Source organism: Pinus tabuliformis, chromosome 5_1, assembly GCF_031772625.1.
Source record: "Pinus tabuliformis cultivar Carrire ecotype Pingquan chromosome 5_1, CPIR1, whole genome shotgun sequence".
In the NCBI taxonomy this organism is placed as follows: Eukaryota; Viridiplantae; Streptophyta; class Pinopsida; order Pinales; family Pinaceae; genus Pinus; species Pinus tabuliformis.
In genome coordinates this window covers 846,515,542-846,540,341 of record NC_142305.1, presented here as the reverse complement: position 1 = coordinate 846,540,341, position 24,800 = coordinate 846,515,542, and the positions used below count along the sequence as shown (strand labels likewise).

Sequence of the window (24,800 nt, the reverse complement as noted above, 5' to 3'; positions counted from 1 at the left end):
CCAATTTAGACACTATGCCACTAAGTGTCCTAACCAGAAGAAGGTGTCCAATATGGATCATGTGGCAACATTAGCTAAGGTAGATGAGTTTACTTCTCAGTTCAAGAAGGCTTTCTCATCGATAGCTAGCATGGCAAGCTCAGTGAGCAGCAGCATGTGGTACATTGATTCTGGAGAATCCTTTCACATGACCAGGAACAAGGAATATTTCAGCCAGTTGAAGGAGAAGGACATGCAATTTCACATTGAGCTAGGAGATGATGGCGGGTACTTGACCAAGGGCATGGATACTGTCATTTTTCAGAGGGAGTCTGGTAACTCTCTCCATGTCAAGGATGTCCTCTATATTCTAGGCCCTAAAAAGAACCTTGTTTCTATTTCCACCCTAAAGGATAAGAGTTATGATGTCATTTTTAGCAGAGGAAAGGCCTACCTCAAGCACTTAGAATCTGGATCCATGAAGCAAAATGGTGTGAGGATGAAGAACCTTTAAAAGCTGCAAGTTGAGATAAACGCAACCATGAGCAGCAAGGCAATGTTAGTTGGTGTAGCTCAGACAGGTGTTCTAGTCTCAGATTGTGTCTATGAGGCTAAGGAACACATTTTCTCCAATACCCAAAAAAGGTTTCACAAGAAAAGGCCTTGATTAGATTTAATTAAGCAATTAATTAATTTTCCTAAGTCTAACTTAGGGAAATAGCTTAATTAATCAGTATTAATTGGGGTAAATCGATTTTCCTCTAGAGACTTTCGGAAAAGTCACTTGATGGGGTCAAGATGATCTTAGCCATCGATTGAGATTATATCATGGTCGTTGATTCATCAACGAGAGATTATAAGAGGAAATCAAAGGGCATTTGGAGAACAAATCAGTAACACATCAAGACACAGATTTGCAATGAGAGCGAGGGTGCAGAGGCAATGCAAAGACACCAGCAGCAGGGATTTTCAACAAGGAAAATTGAGGAGAGATTTATGGAGAATTTCTTCACAAGATTTTAGCATTCCGAGAGAAGGGAATAAAGGTTGAATTATTCTACAAAGAGGTCGCATTAGCCAGTGCAAGTTAGCCAATGTGCATAGTTGGGCAAAAGTTCGATTTCCAGTTGCCAGAGATAATTACAAGAGGAAGCGTGAGTTGCTCAGTCTAGTTGTAGGCATAGAAGATATTGCAGAAACAATTTTTGAGGTTGTGCGAGTTCCGAAAAAACATCATACGCATTTCCAGAGTTGCCAGTGTGAGTTGCAGGTAGGACGCAGTGGAGAAAATTACGAGAGCTTTGCCATTGTTAGGCAAGCAGTTGATGAACTCTTTAATTTGTTGAAGAATCAATAATTAAAGCCTCATCTGCATAACTAGTTTTCCCCACACTGGAATTTTTTCGAGACATTTGTCCAAAAATATCAGTGTTCATTATTTGTGTGTGCGCATAATTTTCTCAGTTCCTATATATTTCTGTGAAGTTGCAATAGTGTTTTATTCAGTATTTGCTGCAAGTATTTTGCAGTAGACAAATAATATAAATAGATAGGAGAATAATAACCATTAGCTACAACATAATTAAAAATTTCACATGGCATCAGAGCAGATCTGAGGGCAAAAGGAAGATCTGTGCAGGCATAGGAAGAGAAAAGTCGAGGATTTTAACCCAGTTCAAAATTCGCCAGTTTATTTGAGTTTGCTACATTTCCATATTTTCCAAAAATGGTCACAGTAGGTTTGAGAGATCAAGACAGGTTGGATGGAGCCTTCAAATTTGGCATTTGGAAAATCTAGGATGTCATTCCTTTTGGATGAGCATGGACTGAACGAGTATGCGGAAAATGTTATCGTCATACCAACAGATCTACAACAACTGGCTACCTATAAAAAAGAGAATACCAAAACAAAGAAGATGATCCTTGACGAAGTCAAGAACCACATTGTTACACATATCGCAAAGAAAGGCACAGCAAGGGAGATGTGGGATGCCATAGTAAAATTGTACAAAGATCCTTTAGAGAATAGGAAGATGATTCTCAAAGAGAAGTTGAGAACCATCAAGCAGTAGAAAGGAGAGGACGTGACTTCCTACCTCACCAAAGTTCGACTTGTCAGAGATGAGTTAGTTGCAGTTGGAGAAAAGCCTAGAGACCATGAGCTAGTGTGTATGGCACTCAATGGGATTTCCAAGGAATGGCAATGTTCTCCAAGTGATTTTTAGGTAAGACAAACTTCCAAATTGGGATCGCCTATGGAGTGACTTCACTCAAGAAGAGTTGAGGCTCAACTTGGTCAATAGCAGTGGCAAGGCACTGAAGGTTGAGAAGTAGCAAGAGAACGTTGCCTTAGCAGGGAAAGGAAAGGCGAAGAAGGGGTCCAACAAGGGACCAGACTCAAAAGGAGAAAAGAAGGACCTATCAAAGATCAAGTGCTATGGTTGTCATGAATTTGGCCATTATGTCAGTGATCGCCCACAGAGGAATAAAAAGGGTAACAAGCAAGTAGCATTAGGCTTCAATATTAGGGACCTATGTTTCAATATTAGGCTTCCTACCATTAGTGGGGCCCTAGGGTTCAATATTAGGCTTCCTACCATTAGTAGGGCCCTAGGGTTCAATATTAGGCTTCCCCACTCATAAATTATTGTTCTTAGGTAAAACTCAGGGGGGACACCCACAAGCATCCCTTTTGGGAAACGCGTCCCCCACATTGGGGAAACATTTCCCCTAATGTCTCCCTAAGTTTCCCCAAAAGGGGGATGTGGGAAAATGTTTCCCCCAATGTCCCCCCGCCTTGAGAGCATGGGAAACGCAGGAAGCGTGCTCCCCACCCTGGGGAGCACATCTTTGTGGAACACTACTAAAACATGTACAAAAAGCATAAACTCCCAAGAGATAAAACCAATCACTAGGTGCTCAAATTCAAAAAGGGTGAGAGCAAGATCCCAAGTGAATCATCTTCAATGCCAACAATTTGTTAGATGTCCAACTATATGATGGAATGAAAAAAAGGACAATACATTATAAAGGCATACACATACTTGAAACATGCTAAGACTATCCTACCTTGTGGCCCAATAACACAATGTGCATGTTCAATCTATAAGTACATGCCATTCTTATCATTTAGCACTACTTGTAGTTCATTCTTCATCATATATAAATCTAATTCTTATTATTTTATCATGGGATAAACCTGGCATTTTTTGAATGAGCCTGTTATCACTCAGAAGTTTTCCTTGGTTGTGAAAGGAAACTCACTGAGGTAACCTTCAAACCACTTTGGGATTGAAAACTGGCCCTTCAATCTAGGGAGGGATTTCTCCTTAACTCTACCACTCAAGGTCATTGTAGTCGTAGGCCAATAAAATGCTCATTCGCCAGATTTAATTGGTAACACATGAAATTGGTTTAGAAAGAAAAAAGAAAGAGACCATTGGGCATGGAGTATTTGACGGAAAAGGATGCTAGCCACAAGTTATATGAACAGCTCTAGCAAAGGCAAGATAGATTACAGTTTCTAAGACAAATCATCATCAAGGTATGGCAGAAAAGGGTAGAAAATAAATACCAAAAAAAAGCAGTATGATTTCTACAAATGATATCTAAGATGAAAAATACATAAGTATTTTAAAAAACATGAACTTGAGCATTCAGTAAGAATTCCAATTCATATAGCTTTTTTCAAATATTGAAGATTTAATGATCAAAATCTTGACTAAGGAGAAAATAAGAACAGTAAAAAAACAGACAGGAAACCATTCACACATGAATCTCTGGAAATTTGGACATGTAACACTATTGATAGCAAATATATTAATCTCAAAAAAGTGTACACAAGGTCTGTTTCTTCAAAAAATTCCTAGCCTTTGAATTATTACAAACTGTTGATTAAATAGGCAAATTACAAGGCCTATTTTGGATAAAATGTCTTTTGCAAAAAATAAAAATAAAAGATAAAAATTCCACTTGATAAAAAAAATCGAATAAAATTAAATTAAAGCTCTAAATAGTTGCAAAAAAGGTCTCGAATAGTTGAGGTTGTTGGTGGATTTGTTGGCTGGAAGATCATTGTTGCCAGGTGTCCTATTCTTGTTGCACGAAAATTGAATGCCATTTCTTGCTAATCTCTTCGAATCTGGAACTGATGGATTTAAATACTTTATCTGAAAATGATTATTAGACAATTGTTTCTCTGCCTGGCAATCTGGAAAACAAATCTAAAAATAAATTGAAATTAAATTAAATCTGGATCAGGCTGCAAAATATGTCGAATTATTGAAAGTTGTTGGTCAAATCTCCTTGGATCAGAAATGTTCATGGCTGTCATCTACCACTTGTGCTCTAACTGCCCCTTAATATGCTCGATTTGTTTGCTCCTGAAAAATTGGGATTTGATTTGCTATGATTTCAAACTTATCAACTTATCCTCATGATGCTCAGACGTTTACCTACTTTGATTGCCATTTTTCTTTGATTTGATGCCCAAGTCGAATTAATGAGGCGACTCATCAACAACTGTCCATGAGCTTTTTCTGGCGAATTCCTGAAAAATAGGCTTCAAAGAGCCATTTGAATCTCCAACACCGCAATAGTTGTGTAAAAACTGAAAGAGGTTTTGTTAATGGGTTTGTTCCCAACAAAAACTTCTTTTGGTTTTCAAAATGTATTTTCCATCTGTTCAGAAACCGTGCTCAAAGTTACTGCCTTTTACAGGGAAAAATAGTGTAAAACAAAGTGTTGCCAAATAATCTGTCAGCGATTTTGTTTAAAATCTTTGAACCAGCTGACAAAATATCTGTCAGCACTACTGAATTTTTTGTGAAAAACTTCAAACAACTACTCTCAGCCATTACCCCCTTAAAGTAAATTGTAATAACAGAGCCTTTGGATATGTCACAGGTTTCAAAGACTGTTAGGAATGTAGAAGTGTTTAAGCAATTTACTTTTTGACGTAGTTTTCATTGAAATAGCCTTACCAATACTATGTTATTATTTGATCATCTTTAAGTAGGAGTCTGATTCTTTTCCTACACAGATGGTATCCAGAAATGCATTGCCTTCAGGCCCATGTGTAATTATTCAACTCAATAGAAAAGCTTAACCCTATCAAACTCTACAATGCATCATTGTTTTCTAGCTATTTTCTAACATTAATGTATAATTGCAAAGGTTCATATGTAGAAATTGTGTAGTGCATGCACAGGATTGAGTAAATGGTTATCTTCCAAGTTCCAACCATATGTACATATGCACCCTTTGCCCCCTCTTTCAAAGCAAATTGTCATCATGAGTACAGGTATTATTTTTTTTGTGATTCATGCATACACTTTATCGATAACACGAATATATTTGTAAATAGATTATTGTGTTTGTCAAGATCGTAATGCCCATCTTTCTAGTTCTACAATTGTTACTATTCTACTCTTTTATTATTTAAATCGAGTTTACACATATTTTGCTTATGATTTTTCAGCAACGTGTGATTACACTAAACTTACAATCTCAAGAAATCAGCATCCAATGTTTTGACATCATCGTCAAGGATAGAGTCTAATAAGGGGAGAGATCTCAGTTCTAGTTGGAGACCTAGGTTAGACATAATTTGGTAATGAGTATCACTTCAAAAGCAAGGATAACGTGGAAATATGACCCCGTAAAACCTTAGCATATGAAGAAATGACAAGCCATATATATATCTATATATATATATATATATATAGTGAAGAAAAAAATATAATGATAAACATAGCCAACAATTTCCAAATTAAAACACATGATTTATGAATTAATCACATAAAGCATCAAATTAAGTCAAGTCCATAATTGGCTTTGTTACCCCTCATGTCAACAGTGGTACACATACAACTTTTCAATGCATTTAACACCATTGTATGCCCAAAATCACAAGTTAAAGCCTTGTAACAACCATGTGAGGCCATGTATTAGGTGTCCTATACCTTGTGATTGGTCGAACAACGACCTGTCCCTTTGGGTACAACTCCAATTTCTTTCATCCTAGATAGGGTTGACAAGCCTTGGATGGGCTTATTTGGGACTCATGGTCTTAAAGGATCCTGCAATCACCAATGTATGGGCCAATCTAGCCTACGTCAAGGTGCACCAATGTCTATGTGTCTATTGAGTTTGTATGTTCCCTTGACCTTGGTACAGTATCCCTCAGATAGTTCTCAACAAGGCAGTCTCACAAAGTCAACTTTTCATCCTTCCCGAGGCAACTCACATTTCCTAATGCAAGTGGTCTCAAAAGTCAAAAAGCCAACTTGGTCCCAAAATGCTCAACTTGATGAGAAGACGACATGTTACATCATAATTTTTGCAAACAATGAAGAGATTGTCAAATTACAGGTTGTCAAAGTTGGTTAAAAGTATAACAGGTTTCCAAGTGGCAAAATAGGGGGAGCATTGGGTAGTTTTGGACATGCATTAAGTCAAAAGAGGTCTACAAGAAAAGTGGAACACAACCCATGTCTCAATTTTTCCATAACCTCAAGGGCATTAGAGATCCAACACAATGGTGTGATGACATGGCAGGAGCAGTGGTGATGTGGAAATGCATGGCATGATGTGGAAAAATGAAGCAAGGCCCAAAAATAATCAAGGCAAAGTACAGCAAACCAAGTCGCAGAATTGTCAAATTCATCAGAGCATTGGAGATCAAGCAAAAATGTGGCAAGTCTATGTACTACTAGTTTAAGTCAAAAATTAGTCGTTGGTGGTCAAATCTAGCCATTGCAAGGTCAAAAAGGTAAACGTTGGGGGTCAAAGGGACCATTTGTTGGCTTGTGGACACAAAAATAGCCATTGGAATGGAACATTGAGCATCTAAGGAATAAGTCAAGTTGCATGGACCAAGTCAATTTTTCCAAGTGGAATGTTGGGCTTCCAAAGTTTACTATTCTTTATTTTGGGGTCTTCTACGGACATGGCAAAGGGAGCATTGGACCTCCAAGGGAAATTTCAATCAATTCAACCCCTTAGTGGGAAAATCTATGAATGTAATTGTAATATTTTAATAAAATTGCCTAGTCTCCAACATGTGGATGACAAGTAAATAATATTTTCTAAAGGAAGAGTCAACTCATTGTTATCTAGCCATTAAAAAGTTTTATAAATGGCTAGTCTTCCTCTAGATGATGTTGTCGTTGTTTTGTGAGATCATATGCCATAATAAAAAGAACTATTTTTGTATACATGTGTATTATTTACATTGTGTGGGTTGGTTTTTACTAACTTGCTTTTTCTTGGCTATTTGTGGTAATCAGACTATAATCTAGAACAATTCCTACTAAGTAAGATTACACAATAGTTGGAGGAATGACCAATCGAGGGGCTACATAGCCACACAGAGGAGATAGAATGGGCATTAGTCCACTTTATTTCTTTGTTGGGAGTAGGTTGCTAGGACAAAGGTTGAACCATTCTAGAAGGGAGCTTCAACCGAGAGAAGAGTATGTATTTCACCAAGTAGTCTATCAGAAGATTGGAGAATGCCACACTAGGAGTCACTCCTAGTTGGATTTGAAAAGTAGCATGAGTTTTAAGTCAAAGGTGGGGGCGGACTTCTCTCTAGAGACCATGCCCACCTCACTGATCAAGTGCAAGACTGACTTAAGTGTAACTGTATTGCACAACCCAACTTCATGAGGTAATTTCTTGTGGCACAAGATAAGAAAGTTGCAGCAACCATTTTATGTAAAATAACCAAAATATTTTATTTCTTATTTTAGTTTAGGATAATTCTCTAGCTAATCTTCAAGTTATATCATAAGAAAGTTAATTTGTTCACATTGGAGTTATTGGAAATAAAGTCATATCTTAGCCAAGGATTGATACATTGAATTTTAAGCCTCTATTGCATATATTTTCCACATATTCTCACTGTGTATCAAGTTCTTTGTTGCAAACCTTTGTTCTTCTCTGTTGTTGTGGAACAGATTTGCAATTTGTTCAATGTTCCATGCTCCCACGAAGTATCTTTTGTTGGAATCTTGTATATAGGCTCTATAATTAATATACTTGTTGATCTATCATTTTTAAAATAAAAACACTTATTTCCAGTCGTTCTTTCATTAAAATCCTTGCTGGAATTTTCTGGGCAATAGCATTTAATGGGATTTGATCCCAAGACTTTACAAATTCAATTTCCAACTTGCTGGAAATTGTAGTTTGTTGTTATCCAAATGCTTGGGAGTGATCTAAAAGGGTCAATCTAATATCTCCTAGCCTCTCCACCCCTAAATCTTGGATCTAGGGTGCTTTGGCACTAATTGGGCAGCCTTTGAAGGGGAAATTGGTTGTTGTCCCCATATTTTTCTGTGGATTTTTGCAATCTGCAATCAAAGGGTAGCAAGCTAAATAACACTGGAACCCCTCTAACTAGAGATCCAATCACATAAATAACCTTAGATCTAGTTAGGATTTTTTTTCACTCATTTTGACTACTCGTACAAATATATTTTGCATATTCAAATGTCATTGGTTGAAAGTTTTTACTACAAATTTTTACACAGTTAACCAATAAGCCAACAAAGAATTAACTCCTTCACTTCACCCATAAACCCAATTCAAGGCACTGATCTTTATTGACCGGGGGAGGTATTCAAGGGGAATCCTCGCATAGCCATTAAGGAGAGGGTTAGGCTTAAAGAGTGGGGATTTGAGCCAAGGTGATAGTGGGCCCCAATCCTATGTGTGCCAATCGGGAGCAGGTTGTAAAGGGACTTGTTATCCACCAAAATGGATAACCTTATAAGAAAAATCTCTTTCTCCTATCAGGGATAGCCAAGTAGCCAACAGCCCTACACATTGCTCAAAGATGATGATATGCCACATTCCTCTGCCATTTGCACCGGGCATGCACCTCTCACCATCTAGCATTCCTCTTAAATTAGGGTGGACTACCACTCAGCAAGTACTTTAACCATTTCGCAATCAAGTGTTTTTACTTCATGTTTTGGGCATTTTAACATGGATAAAGGGGTGATCTGAATGATTGACCGATCTTGATTGTAAACTTGTTCTCTCGCCTTACCAAGGGAGTTAATCTTTAGCCCTTGTTCTCTCGCCTTACCAGGGGAGTTAATCTTTAGCCCTAGTCTAGTGGGACCTCCTCTAAGGACTTAGGGTTATAGGAGGGGCATTATTAGAAAACTTGGATTGAAGTAACATGTCCATCACCATTCTGTACTTAACATATTTCATCATTCTTTTGATACCACCTCCATCCTTTGAGTTAATTGTCATTGGTTCATTGGGATTAGGTGCTTACGCATCCACATCCTTGAGTAGGATTGAAAAGCCTTGGCCTGGAGGTTGATGCAGCTACAAGAATGAAAAAGCATAAAATGGCCACAACAAAAGAAAAAGACAACTTAAAATGCAAAAGATGGTTGGGAAATAATTAGCGTGTGGGCAAAAGCCTAGCATGAGCTCTAGCCCCCTCATTAGCCATCACCTGGTTCCTGAACACTTGTTGCTCCATCTCATCATAAAGAAACCTTGGATGTGTTCTTAAATGACTGCAAGTGTGCATTAAGACAAATATGTGATTGTGAAAACCTATGGCTATGCACATATGAATATTGGCAAGCATGATGATTGATTGTAGTAATAATAGCACATATGATCATTTGTGCTAAGCAAATCTTTGTAAGGATATCGCAGACATGACAAATGATATGTCATCACCAAAAAAAAAATTAACAGTGAAATGATTAAATTATGGATGTTAATAATTCTAAGATCATTTTATATGCTGCCATGGCAACAAATGGATTGTACACATCTGAATAATAGTTCATCAAGAAGAACAAGAAAGCATGTAGAATTATCTTGAACATGGGCAATAATAGTAAGGAAATAATGAGGACTGGGACCCTCACATACAAAAGTTTAAATGCCAAGTATTACGATAAATTCTTACATCAGTTGAATCTGATTATTGTAATAAATTCTAGTTGAAATGTAAAGAGATAGTACGTAATAGTTGTATGTTTATGAAATGGACGACATAATGGATCCATCTATTGGACAGATCTGGGGTGAACATTGTGTTAAACCCTTGATAGCTTCCAGCTAATGATTGGCTTCAGTTTGATAGTGGGAGTGGCAAGAGAATTTTGGAAGCCTGCACTCTTGTGATGTTCCTACTTAGTATTCTAAGTAGATATCAATTTTGCACATTTTTGGTTTATTACATGGATGCACTTAGGAGAAGTGGGCTTAGAGGACCCACATTTGATTTTTGGCATAAGAGGCACTCCAACGTTTGAGTTAGAGGAAATATTGCAGCTTGGTGGAGCATGGGGGCCACCACAAGAGAATTTCGGCCCACATGGAGAGTACGCTCTCATTAGAGCATAATTGGTGGGCCCACATGGGTAATCTTGGAGGTAGCTTGACAAAAGGAAGAAGGGACTCTCATTTTGCTCATTCATTTATCATTTCAGAAATTGTCTCTTGACATAACACACTTGAGCAGGAGCCAAATCTGCATGTGTTATTCAACACATGAGTGTTTCCGAGCGGAGATCCCAGCCCTTGCTTCAGTGGACTTCAAGTGCCAGCCCAAGGAGGGAGTTCTACTTAGTCTCAAACCATACCAGCGGCAGTGAGGTCGTACTACAATAGAGGGGAAGCTACAGCAGCGTAGGGACTGCACAATATTGGGAAGAGTCACTTCGGGAGGTTGAGGAGTGAGTGGAGTTTGAGGTGGAGACTTGGAGGGAAGGCCTGGGGAGCCTTCTAACAGGGATTGCAGGCATTTTTGGGGCATTTAGCAGCAGATTCTACAGGTGGGTCGATTTGCCCAGCAGCAGAGCCACTCAAGCCAAACAGGGTCGAATTTCTGGGGTCAAGCTTTGGCCAAACCCTTCATGGGTTATTCTGGGTTTATTGAGGAGAGGTCGGGATTAATTTCCCAGAATTTTCTGAGCAGTGGAGAGGGCCCTAGCAGCAGATCCTTTCAGGCAGCAGCACATTTCTGGGCAGTTTCAGCGCAGAGCCAAGGCAGCACAGTGATTGAGTAGAGGAGGGTGTCCAGCATTTCACTTAGGGCTTTGATAGCTTGCCTTGAGCAAGCCCAGGGGCATTCTTTCCAGCACCTTTATTGTACACTCCTGTTCATTAATAGAATGGCTCAGCAACGCAGTTTTGGGTGTCAACTGGTGTTCTGATTGCACGTTTTTGTTTGTGTGAATTTTATGTCTATTGCATGCCTGTTATTTACTGTAAAATTTTCTTAGGGATATTACAACTCTTCCTGCTTGCATTGCAACATTGGAGAAGTTGGATTCACAAGGGACTAAGTTATAGAGAAGGGAATTGCCCAAGGTTGTGTTGTTAATGGTTATATGGAAGATGTAGCCTTGAGATCCAAGACATGAAATGGATTGGATCATGAGGCACTTTTATTGCTTCAAGGAAAGCCAGTAAATGGAAATCATATGAAGGAAGAATATTCGTATACAAATAAGTATTGGGCTAACATTGCGTACTTTATCTAGTACAGAAAACATGTGTTGTCATTCTGAATTTAGAATTCCTGTGGTTGAAATTATTGTTGCATGGGAATGATTATAGGCATATGTCTTCTTTTATGATTGTTGTAGGCATATGCTGGAATGATATAAGACTTGAAAGCATTCCAAGTTAAAGAAAATAATTGTTAATTTTTAAAGGTGATTGTTGATGACAATATTAGCTCGGACATGTGCTTCTGCATAGACTTCGTGTCTTCACATGCCAGAGATGTTAGATTGCCTCTTTAAGTGCTTGCTTGAGAGGAGTAAGCGTTATTATGATTTCTTTCCTAAGTTTAACCTAGGAAAAGCACATTAATTAATTTTATGGATTAATGTTGGCTATTGGGCTAAGTTTCTAAAAGTAAATAATTTAATTATTTAGGTTATTTAGATTTAATCTCTACCGTTGATCTAAGTGGGTTAGGAACTAATCTAAACCATCTATAACTTTGGAGATTGAGCGTTAGGGATTTAGCCCAACACAAAATTATAAAATAAGCCTAAGGGAGAGGTGAAGACGCATTGCAAATGAGAAAGTGATTTTCTCAAGGCTCAAGTGACTGAAGAGAAGAAGAAAGTGTGCAGCAAGGTTTTTCCATAAATGAAATTTGAGGAGGCTGAGAATTCTAAGTGAGGAGGCCGAGACTTGGAGAAGGGGGAGGGGGACGGGGGTTGGAGGAGGCAAGATTTTGTGCAGGCCAAGACTTGAAGGGAGAGGCAGATATTTCCAGCTGGCCACGTAGAGTTAAGGAGTAGGCCAAGACTTCAGCTAGAGGGGCCGAGTTTCTTCCAGGGTGTAGCCATACAGGTGGAGGCCAAGACTTTGCCTTGGGGCCAAGTTATTCTCTAGAGCAGCCAATTTCAGAGGCCGAGACTTTGCCTTGGGGCCAAGTTATTCTCTAGAGCAGCCGATTTCAGAGGCCAAACTTCCTCTAGGCCGAAAATTCAGTGGGCCATTTCCATGTTCAAATAATTGTTGTAATTTCTGTGTATTTCTCTATGGGTCAAAGCCCTAAATTTTCCAATTTAATAAAGTGAAGGGAGGATTGTTCAGAAGAAATTTAAGTTGTCTTGTGATTGATTTTCCTATTAATTTTCGCTACAATTTATATCTGAAAAGTTAAAAATATCAGTGAATTTATTTTCCAGAACTTTTCAGATTTTATTGAGTAAATAATATTCTGGGCATAAAAATAATTGTTGAGGTAAAATTAAATCAGGCCCTGTATTTAAAAATTTAACAGTTGTACAAAAATAAAAACTAATGAAAAGTATGTCATTGCAGCTGCAGATAAAGAAAGACCTGAAGACATGATTTTATTGTTAAAAAAAAGAGAAACACATAGAGGACAGTGTTATTCAAAGGGAGAGGGGAACATAATACCCCAATATGGACCCTTGAACATGATGTTGATATCAATGCTTCAAGTACACAAGGAAAGGCCAAGGCCCATTACAGGATGGCAAGACACTGAACATGCGAGATGGTGCAGCCTTCCGAAATGATTGTGGTAGGCAAATGCTGGAATGATATGAGACTTGAAAACATTCCAAGTCAAAGAAAATAACTGTTAAATCTTGAAGGTTGTCCAAAAATGTAAACTAAAAGACCACAATGAAGAGTGTGCCATTGCAGCTAAAGATAAATAAAGATGTGAACACATGATTTTATTGTTAAAAAAAGAGAAGCACACAGAGGAAGGTGTTATTCCAAGGGAGGATGTAATACCCCAAGAAGGAACCTTGAACATGATGTTAATATTAATGCTTCTAGTGCACAAGGAAAGGTCAAGACCCATTATAAGACGGCAAGACACTAAGCATGCAAGACGATGTGGGCCTCAAAAGGGAACCCTGGGCAAGTATTGTTAGTATAATATTGCTACCACAAAATCTAGCAGGGCCCTAAGGAGGGAAAACCGATGGGACAACTACTAGACTAAGTGACAACAATGCGACAATGACCCACTATCACCACAGTCAAAGTACCTGCTCTTTACGGACTTTCATTGTAGGAAGGAGCCCCAGTAGATAAGTGATCACCTTTGATTGATGTCCCAGGATTTATAATGCTAGTTGATGGGTTAGGACCTCTCAAGGAAGTTCTATGTGATGTGTCAATACTTCTAAAAGGCTCTTCGCTCCCTCCAAGAGATCTAGGAATACCTTGCACGCGACTTAGTGTTTTATGATTATCATGGATAAAGGTACTAATGATAAGGATCCCAATATCATTGATGGTGAAATATTGTTTGTCAAGGAGTGGTGGCACATGAATGGCGGTGCTACCCCACAACTACAACATTTGGCAACATGGGTGCTTTCACAATTGGTGAACACTTCTTCTATGGAGAGGTGTTTAGCAATTAGCTCAATTTATTGTTTTGGACCTTTCAGTCTTCATATTTCAATGTGTAGATGGCCTATTTTGTAAACATAACTATTTGGTCATGTTATTGTTGACAGTTGCATGATAAACTATTTCACTCCATAAGTTAATGATCTAGTTTCTATTATATGTCTTAAAAAATTGTATGTTTGTTTGTAACTGATAGAATCTATATTCTAGATGGTATTAAACATTGAAGTATTATGGATGTCATTTCTATCTTCATTGATATATAAATATGAATGTTTCCATATATTCTGCAGCTAATTTGGCATTCTAGATGTTTTTTTAATATAATGTGATATAATATAAATACACACAGACACACACACACATATATATAATAGACACTCCCGAGATGCTCTGCTCCTCAAAACATTTGAAAAATGACACTATCGCTCTCAAAAACACTACCTACTTTGTTCAACATTGTATCAAACTATTATAGGGTTTCCTTGGAGTGAAAACAAGATTCAAACAAACTAGGGCAAGTAAACTAACTTACCCTAGGGTTTGAAATCAAGGTTCTCAATTTTTAAAAATGATTAAGGGAAGGAGCAAACTAGCTACTTCCTCTAATACTTGGAAGAAGGTTTAGTTTAACAAAGATCATGCATCAAATACTAAGCAAACTGGTTTAACACATAAAACATGAAACCAAGATAAAACAAGTAAACTAACTTACTTTGCCATGCACTCATCCAAGATTCACCATAACTATCCATGAAAAATGATCACTTCACATCACAATTCCACCTAAGAAAGTCGCTCAACTAAGCCTCCATAGTGCACAAGAGAGATACTAAATACATCATCCATGATACAAGGTGGATACATCAACAAGCCAACCCCAAAATATAGCCTCTATAATGAATAAACATGAAAAATAGCCTCAAAGAACTCACATGTGCGAGTAAAAGCTCCTCCAAAGGGTGACATCATCATCCTAAGTCATGTCTCTCCATGAAAAGGGTGAAATGGATGGCTCAAGGGGTATGTCTCATCCCAAAAGCCATGTCTCCTCATCAAAAGTGGTGCCTCACCATCAAAAATAGCCTTTTCAAGCTCAACATCACCCACAAAATCCCAAGTCATCAGTAGATGTAATATAATAGCATCCTCATACTAGCATATGACATCACCATGGTAAAAGGTGCCAAATCCCCTCCAAAGGGATCTCAAGTCATCATCACCACCTGTCATCATCAAGAGAAATGCAATGTCCACCAAGAAGGTGCAATGCCAACATGGTGGTGTTCTCTTATCTCAGGGGCACATCTTGCTTCCAGAGCAATGCTCGAACTAAGAAGGTCAATGTTGAAGTTCATGGAGCTAGAGGAGGGTCTCAAGGTTTGTACCAAGTTATCATCAAGGGAAATTCTCTTCAAAAGGTGCTCAACATCTTTTGTTAAGTGTCTCGTGTCATCTAGAATACCATCAAGCACATACTCAAGGAATCAAGTGAAATGAACACCATGGGAACAGGAACCATAAGAGCATCAAGGTGGACCATATTTAATGTCAAAGTCATTAAAATACTTCTCATTAGGTATCATCTTCAAAAGTCTCAATAGCTTATGAATGTATACAAGTTGCCAAACTTAAGAATGAAGAAGGGCTACTAGGTGTCCCTATTAGGTGCTTCCAACCCCAAGGGGAAGAACAATTCATAGGCCGAACCTTTCAAATAATGGGTGTTATGGTCTGGGTTTACTTAATGCAAGGTGTCATGGCCTTATACTAGCTTATGCAAGACCATTATCCATGAGTGCCTTTGTATAGGGAGCGCTTAGCTACTTAGTTACCTTCCTAGCCTTTGTTTTTCCAAACCCTTTGATCTGCCTTATTCTTTCTTTGGTTGGTTTGTTTAACAAGCTTCATTTATTATCATGCAATAATGATGGTATCCCCCTTTAATGATGGGCAACCCATTGCTTCACTAGGGTCAACATGTTCTTTTAAAGTTCCTTTTACTTTGATAGGCATGAAATATGCATGGAATTTAGGGGCGATGGGCTATATAAGAGTGGGTAGAGTTGAAGTTATTATTGGCTTTTGATTTGCTTTACATCCCTTGCCATTATTTTGTATTTTGACATTTGGCTTATGTTCTCTCTTTTCTTATAGTTGCATCAACCTTGGACATTTCCAACCCTTTCTTCTCATAGGATGAGATATAAATGGAACCAGTACAAGCAATTGACAACAACCAATCAAAAGATGGGAGAATGAATAAGGGAATGATGACAAGTATTAAATATGTGTAACATGGAACACTACCACAATCAAAGTCTCCTATTTGTGCCCCTCCTAGACAATGAAAGAAAAAAGCCAAAAGGAAAATCAAAAGATGGGAGAATGAATAAGGGAATGATGACAAGTATTAAATATGTGTAACATGGAACACTACCACAATCAAAGTCTCCTATTTGTGCCCCTCCTAGACAGTGAAAGAAAAAAGCCAAAAGGAAAGTCACACTAGACTACGAACAAATGATAACCACCAAGCTGAAATAAAAGAACAAGTATATGTCCCAAGCATCATGATCTATCATTCAATTTCAACCCATGAACCATACTAGAATGTCAAAAACATTAAGTTAACGCACTTGCATGCAAAAATGGTTAATGTACCTCACAATTGATGACCCCACCTTCATAGAATCAATCAAGTAGACAAGCTGATACAATAGTGGGCATGAAGCATTTGAAGCCACTATCCATGGAATATAGTGAGACTGGTGCTTCAAAAACTGTATCATAGGAGAAAAAATTCCCTGGGGTTACCCATGCATGTGGATGGGTAACACGTCTAAAGGAAGCACTTTCAAAGGAAAAAAATGTCATGTACACGATTTATACAAAATTGGAGTAAGTCTTCGACATCACTGCTTGCAGTGCCAGCAGCTACTTTATTCTTTCTTTGCTAAAGCTACAGTCCAGATGCATTTCTCAAACAACATTTCAGAAGCTACTCACGATATTGGCTGCGAAAATTTGGGACTGAGATAAAGCACAGTTGCCCGAACAGGAGGATCTGCAACCTGAAAAGTAAGGAACCAACTAATATATCATGACTGAATTAACATAATTTGTGATTTTAGACACAACACAGACCAGCTAATGACAGGAAGTTCATGTCTTGTGGAATCATTACTTGCGCACACACAATATAGACCCCAAAATTAATGACAAAAGGGTGTGCTATTGGGAACTGAACAACTTCCAGAGGCTAACTGATAATCCTTCCATCTATCTACCATTTTTCTAGCAACCAATCTAGTATAAAAATTAAGGTAAATATACAATTTTAAGAAGAGAAAAAAATAAAACTCACCTTGAGAACGGGAGTTACGAGACCATTGTTTAGGGTAAAAAGATCTGAAAGCGAAAGAGATTGAGATGTTTCTCCACCTGCAAGAAAGGCTGCTCCGTTCTCATGGAGGTCCCTTGACATCTTCTCGTACAGTTCCGTGCGTTGCTTAGAGTAATCTTCCCCTGCCTCTACTAAAAATAGCAAATGGAATGTAACGCGATTAAAATATATTCATGTGGGTTTAATTCCAAAATTCCATATCTTCACGAGATCGTTTAATAGTTTTACTCGCCTGAAGCCTGCGATATCGTAGTGGTAGATGTAACGGTGTTTCTTGACGCCATCAGAAGGAAAAGTGAAAAAGTGAATGTCGCAGAAACCCAAATTAAGATGGTACAATATTTTGTTGAACAGAAATTCTTGGCCTTCGACATATGTAGATATCTCTGATTAACATCAAAGGTTTTCCATGTGGAATGATAATTTGTTTTCATCGATCATGACTTCTGCCATGAAAGCAACGGGAAGTGGAAATGGATTTGACCTGGAATGAAGGGATTTTAATAATGTACACGAGACCAAGCAGTCTAAAAGACTTAGGACTCCAGCACCTCACAACTTCAAATTTTTCTGTAAGTCTACTCCCGGTTCGAATTCGTTAAAGAGTCGGAGGATTAATCGGTTTCTTTCATAGTTGGACTCCGTGAAGTGATCGGAGGGCAAATAATCGGCTTATTTAACGCAGCCACACCCGTCAGCACAAACCTGTCATTCTTCTCACTCATCGTGCTAGAAGAAATTTATCGTCGGAGAGACTATTTTCAACCGAGATTAACTTTACTTAATTATGAATAACAATTTTAACAATATTTAATACGACCATTTTAACAATATTTAATACGACCCCTAAGACAAAGTAAGAGTGAATCATTATTTCTAATGATCCGTAATGAATTTTATTTAAGAAGAAAGAAATAAAGAAATTATTTTAACGTTCACGAAGTTAAAGATAGTCTATTTCGCTTTTTTTTGTGAAGCTTCAAAATAAATGCTCTGAACTTCTTGCTAAATAGATTATCCCTAGAGCTAGCTGTCAACATATCTGCATAACTTTCTCTGTTGTCTTTGAAGGCCTCACATTCTAAAATGAAATGTTTTTTCTGTTTCCACTTTTCCGGAAGAACAAAAAATGCACTCTTTCCTCCCACACTTCCTATGGCATTTTCCAACGCCCTCTTTTACAACGGAGTTGATGAGAATTAGTCTTTAATTGAGCAATAAGAATTTTGGCACTCCAAGAGATATTAGCCTCTATGTATGCATTTGGTTGATGACTATGAGTGGGATTAAACACTTCAATATAGTAATTTTTCTTTCTTCCTAGCTCCTTATCCCAAGTACGCTTGTGGAACTTTTCCATAACAAAAGCTTTTATCTCTTTGTTGTTTATGGGACACGCTTTCAAGCAAATACCCCATTTACTAAACCATTTGTTATTTTGTTGCATCCAAGTTTTTTCGCTCTTGCACAATCTATCATTAAAGACAACCTTAGGCCATCTACCCTCTTCCATTTGCCCAATGTTTTTTAAATACCTTTTGAATAACAATTTTAACAATATTTAATACATAAATATGATGACGCCTTACACAAGTAAGAGTTACTCATTGGAGGGGTGAGGGGTTTTAATAGTAGTGAATTTTATGATTGTATTAGTTTGTAAAAAAAAATTGTTACGTTTTATATATAAATTACTTTAGATTTATTTTAATTTTAATTTACCAAGTGTTTATAGGGATTAAATCTCTTTTCAATTTAAAATAAGTTTATTTTTCATGATATTTTGATATCTTTAGGTTTTTGGTAGATTCAGAGTTAAAATGGATTCAAATTGTTTTTAAAAATAATATAATTCATAATTTTTATTTGGTGTCTCATATATACTTAAGTATTATGTATTAGTGTTTTGATTTTTAAATGCACTTTTGAATGCATAAATGGATTATGCACCTTTAAAAACCCATGAGGCATTTGATCTTTGTAAACTAAACAACTTAAAAATATGATTTTTAAAAATTAGTACTTGATTTTGAAAAAACTTGACCAAAAAAAATACTTTGAATTGAACAATTTCACCTATTAATTAGATTACTGGACTTATTTCATAATCTTGAAAAAAAATCAAGTAATCTTTATGTGCGACTTTTGGAAGTTTTCCGGTTTATTTTCCGATCTAATTTGTCTAGAATTTGGCAAGCATTTTGTTGTAGCGGCCACAACACCCTCCAAAATTTTGGCCTGCATCCAATTTCGGAGCCTTCTTTGGTTTTTTCTTGATGTTTGCAAACACTCGAGCTCATCTCATGAGCTCGTGTCGAGTCTTGACACCCTCTTTGCTTGACCGTTCATTGGACATCTTTTAGCATGTTGGTCACAATGTCATGCTTGCAGTCATGTTCTAGCTATGTTCAAGGTTCGTCTTCGTGTGTACAAGTTGTATTCGCTATGTAAGCATCTGTCGCACTCACACACGAAGTTGTATGCAATGTCACGCAAGTGTCGTCGTGGTCGTTCAACGATCTATCTCAAGTGTCGCACTTGTCACTCGCACCCGTTGGTCAGTCACACTGAGCATATGTTGTCTTGTTGGTTCGAGGTGTCTTGTTGTCAAGTCATGTTGAGTGTGTGTTCGCAAGGTCATGTATACACAAGTCCACTTACTCACACACTTAGTCATTTTGTCGAAAATCTGTCGACCGGACCACCCTCCATCAGCGAGACCTCCATTGAGCTGCACTGCGCAGTCTCAGCCCTCAATGACCAAGTAGTGTTGCCCAGAATTGCGCAGAGCTTGAGGCTACCTCCCAGGCAGTTTGCACTGCACAATCATGGATTTGACATGGCTGACTATCACCCAGAACATCGCAAAATTTGCCCAAGAAGCCATCTCAATCTGCACTACCCGCAAGTCAATCCATCAAGCCTCCCGTTGGTCAACCGGAGAGTTTGACCGGGTAGTGACCCCGGTCTTCACTCCTCCAAAAAATTGCGCAGAACCTGTCAACATGCCCACCTCTGTTGACTGAAGAAATTACGCAGACATGAGGGACAAGCACCCATTATTTGTCACTACATTATCTCTGAAAATTGCCCAATTCTGTTAGTCATTCCCCCTACCACCCAGTCTGTTTCTCCTCCTGATAATTGCGCAGTTTTCTTGGACTTTCACCAGTTTCCCGACACCCTGTTCAGCCCGGAAATTATGCAGACATGTCCTACATGCCTGCCTCCCAGTTCTGTGCAGTTTTGGCCAGCAAGCTCCCGCAGCCCGCTCCCAGCCTCCCTTGATAATCTGCGCAGTTTTCACTACTAGTGTCTTCCCATGCTGCTTGCACTGCCTCCCTAAAAAAATTGTGCAATTCTGCCTCCCAACTAAACCAGATTCCGCAGAATGTCACTGTTGTTCCCGACTGCTCATCCCAACCTCCCAGTGACCTCTGTGCAATTTTCCTTGACAGTGCCCCAGAGCCCCACTTCCTGGCCTGAAATGTGCTATGCGCAGTTTTCAAGGCCTTGTCCTCTCTCCTGGTCACCTACACCCGAAAACGAAATATGATGCATCATGGTAGACTAGGAGATTTCTGGATTTGATTTCATCTCGTCATGAGTGATTGCAGATACAGGTACATGGATAAGTCATGGCGCGACGACAAATGGGATGAACAAGGAGCGCATGCTAAGAGACTCATTCGCGAACGGATGAACACATGAAGCATGCCAAGTACTAGTGAAGGAGATACATGCATGTGTGACATCAAGCGAACACCAAGACCATCGAAAACTTCACACACCTTGCCATGCAGAGGTGAAGATATGATACACAAAGAGCACACTCATCACTCAGCAACATCGCAACTTGATATGGACACCACCATCAGCATGAACATACCAGCACTATCATGTCGAGTCATGTCATGAGTCATCTCAGCCACATCACCACTGTGGGCCATATTGTTGTAATCAATGTAATGTAACGTGGAAGTCCAAGAGACCCACATACAAAGTTGAAGAGTCATGTCAGTTGAAGATTCATGTAAGTCAAACAGTCATGAGGGAAGTCGAAGAGTCACAAGGGTCAAGTTCACCCTTGGCTATATATACCCCTCATTTGTACATGCAAAGGACTTTTCACCTTGGCTCCTCCCACATAACCTTGAGATTTTGTAATCTTTTCTTTGAGGAGCGAGTAGTGGCTCCAACGCCCCACTATTAGGATTAGTGATGTAATGGTGTACATATGTGTCTTGAAACTTTTGCTTAATTCAGAAGCCTGCTAATAGGCCAGCACGTTTTCACACATGTATTGTATTCGTTTGTAAGACTATTCTTTGGACGCTTGTAATGCATGTTGCTTTAACCTGTATTAAGACGATTGAACTATTTCAGTGGTTCTATTACATATGATGTTGGAAATGTGTTGTATCAGTTGTTAACATTGTCTCACCCTTTTGGACTATTCTGCCAGACACTCGAAATATTCATTCTTGTAAACTTATTATAACGACCATGCACTCATGTGGACTATTCCGCTGGGTGTTGTATGTGCTATCTGTTCACTTTGTGTTTGTGACTGCCACATCCATGCCGCCAGAAGCTGCGCATGTCCTGTTGTGTTATGTGTCTCTAACAGAGTTGGGATTATCCCCTTTCAACTTAAGACTCACTCTTACCCTCTCCCTCTGCAATGAAAGAACCTTGACACAAGTGACACTAAGCACTCACCAGGGACACGAACCTCGTTGTTTGAAGATAAAGTAAATCACTCTCGTGTGCTGACAAGCAAGAGCTGAGGCAAATCTTTAAAAAAATGGCAATCAGGCCATCATACTGGATGGGATGGGACTCCTACACCAAACAGTGTGAGGTCTAGTTCGGAATTCATACCGGGGAGATCCCCTGAATGTTGGTGGGTCCAGCACCGTCAACACATTAATTGAAATCACAAGTTTGACAAGTGAACTCTTCACAATTGAAGTGCCACAGGGGTTTTTGAGGGTGCATAATCCATATATGTAGTCAAAAAAACCGGTTTAAACAACACAAATCAACATTCATCGAAAGTAGCACTTAAAGACTACTCCAAAAAAAAGTCATAACCTTTAATTGCGCCGAGAAGCGCTCTACAACCCAGTATGGGGGTAGATATCATGAAACATGTAAACGTAAACGTAAATGTAAAGCCCAGTATGGATGTAGATCTCACGTAAAAACGTAAACATGTAAACGTAAACGTAAATGTAAAACCCAGTATGGAGGTAGATCTCACGTAAAAACGTAAACATGTAAATGTAAACGTAAATGTAATTGTAAACGTATAGGGTAGATCTCATGTAAAAATGTAAACATGTAACTGTAAATGTAAATGTAATGTAATGTGTAAAATTTAATCTAATTAATCTAATGTCGGTGTCTCTCCCTAACTAACGACGTCTCTCCCTAACTATCTAAATTTAACACAAAAACAAAGTGTCAAATTCTATTTGTGAGGAAGCATTTCGGTGACAATGTGAAGAGAAATAATATTTGAGAGAAATGATTTCGGGAGTTGTGCAAAGTGGGAAATAATATTTGTGGGAAAGGATTTTGGTGTCAGAAAGAACTGTGATTGATTCTAGGTTTGATTTCGATTACTCTTCCTCCATGCATTTTATGTTTTTTCTACATTTTTGTTTTTACATTTTCACCTCTGTCAAAACTGGGGTTTTTTCTTTGTCATATGGAGTTAAGTTAGTAACGCACCTTGTAATCAAAACATTAAAGTCAAATATTACTATTTAGAAGAAGAAAAAATTAAAACGAAATATTATAATTTACCAAATAATGCAAGAGACAGACAAAATTGTTTTTTGCTAAGTTAAAGGGAATTCATTACCAATGAGTTTTCTTGAATAATAGTAAAAATAGGAATTCATTACAAATATGTTTTATCATGAAAAAAATAGCTTTTCTATTTGGATAGACCTAATTAAGCAATTAAGATTAATCTAGATGAATGTAAAGATTTAAAAAGGAAGAAGAAAATTTCACTAGATGACTTTTCAAATAGCTGAAAAAAGATGTAGATGATTTTCTCTACTTGTCTTAAAAACATTAAGGGTTACAATTTATAATAAATTGTAACCCTTAATGTTTTTAAGTAATGGAGGTAGATTTTATCAAGTATTAGTAGATAAGTTGGAATAGACTTAATTAAACAATTAAGGTTAATTAATTAATGGATTAGGTTATAATCTCAATGAGCTGTAAATAGAGTTGTTAATATACCATAATCTATAAGATTGTATGACGTATTAATATTAGCATCGAGCTCTATTAATCATTGATGCTAAGGGAATTAATTATGGATTTGTCGAATCCCACATTACCATAATTTTGTAATATGTTAATTTTAATATATATGGGAGGGAAGAACAAAGGCATAGAGTGATAGTGGTGGAGAGATAGGGGGAGTGACAAGGGAGAGATTATTACAGATCCATTTCAGCACATCAACCCCGACTTACAGATCAGTACTATTAGGGCCCATCAAACCATAATTCATTTGTTACAAGCCCTAAATGAAGTCAATCATCAGAATACCTCCTTCCCAAGAGATTCCATGACTGAAATCATCCAAAAACTGCCTCTAAGAAGACTAGCGCAGGCAGGCCTTTATCAGGGTGCACTACAGTGCAACCCAGTATACTGCCAGGGTGCATTGCAACGCACTAGAGCCTCTTTGGCCTGTGCTGGGCAAATTTGAGCGAAATCTGCATTAGGGTGTGGAATATTCTTATCCATAGGATGCCTCTAGAAGTTTCCTAAGGCTATCCACTCCTTTGGGCTCGAAATTGGATGAAGGGGGAGTTAAGGAACATCAATCCCTTTATCCCTTCCTTCATGGAACTAAATCCTAAGTTTGGGAGGGAATTCATTATCACCATTTATGGCATAACTTCCTTCATTCACCTATAAAAAGACCACTCATCTAAGTGATCAGGGGCTGAAAATCATTGAATTATAGGGAGATGCTGTTGGTATGAGACTTGAGTTGGTTTCAAATATTGTAATGATGTCAAAATGCTTGCTTATTATGAGGATAGGATGGGATTGAAGTGGAGGAGTGGCACTGAATCAAGCAAATTGGGTTGTAACTCTTCCTTTTACTAATAAAGTGTTCAAAGCTTTTTCCATATGTTTGTATTGTCCATTGATGCTTTCATATGTGTATTATGAACTTGATTCCATTCTATGTTTAATCAATAGATCATTATCATATGCTTTGATTGGTTTTTGTCTTTTGTCTGTGTGCAGGTACTTTTCAAGCGGATTAAGTACGGAAAGGAGCGACAGAATTGGTCAAGGGAGATAAGGAGTAAGCGAAAGCTACAGGTAGGCTTCTTTACTATCTTATTTAATCTATTGGTTATAGAAAAGGTAGAGAATGCTTTGCACTGTTGTTCTAGACTTAGCTACTAGTCTAGGGGTTTAAGCGTTTATCCATAGACACTAAAACTTCCCAAAACAG

At 38.1% G+C, this 24,800-nt stretch overlaps 1 protein-coding gene across 2 annotated transcripts in view; it reads right to left on the bottom strand.

The window, feature by feature from the left end:
• The window catches only part of LOC149167505 (uncharacterized), a 310,037-nt gene extending 292,013 nt beyond the window's left edge, over window positions 1-18,024 (bottom strand). Inside the window, exons 1-3 of one of the 2 annotated variants that reach the window (XM_089433017.1) lie at window positions 17,526-18,024; window positions 17,255-17,421; window positions 16,897-16,961 (exon numbers count right to left, since the gene is read on the bottom strand). In XM_089433017.1, the coding sequence (XP_089289143.1) occupies window positions 16,897-16,961; window positions 17,255-17,421; window positions 17,526-17,727 (434 nt within the window). In that variant the 5' untranslated portion in view covers window positions 17,728-18,024. Of the gene's footprint in view, window positions 1-16,896; window positions 16,962-17,254; window positions 17,425-17,525 lie in introns of both variants that reach the window. The other variant, XM_089433015.1, reaches the window with a different exon arrangement.
• Window positions 18,025-24,800: the final 6,776 nt, after the last annotated feature.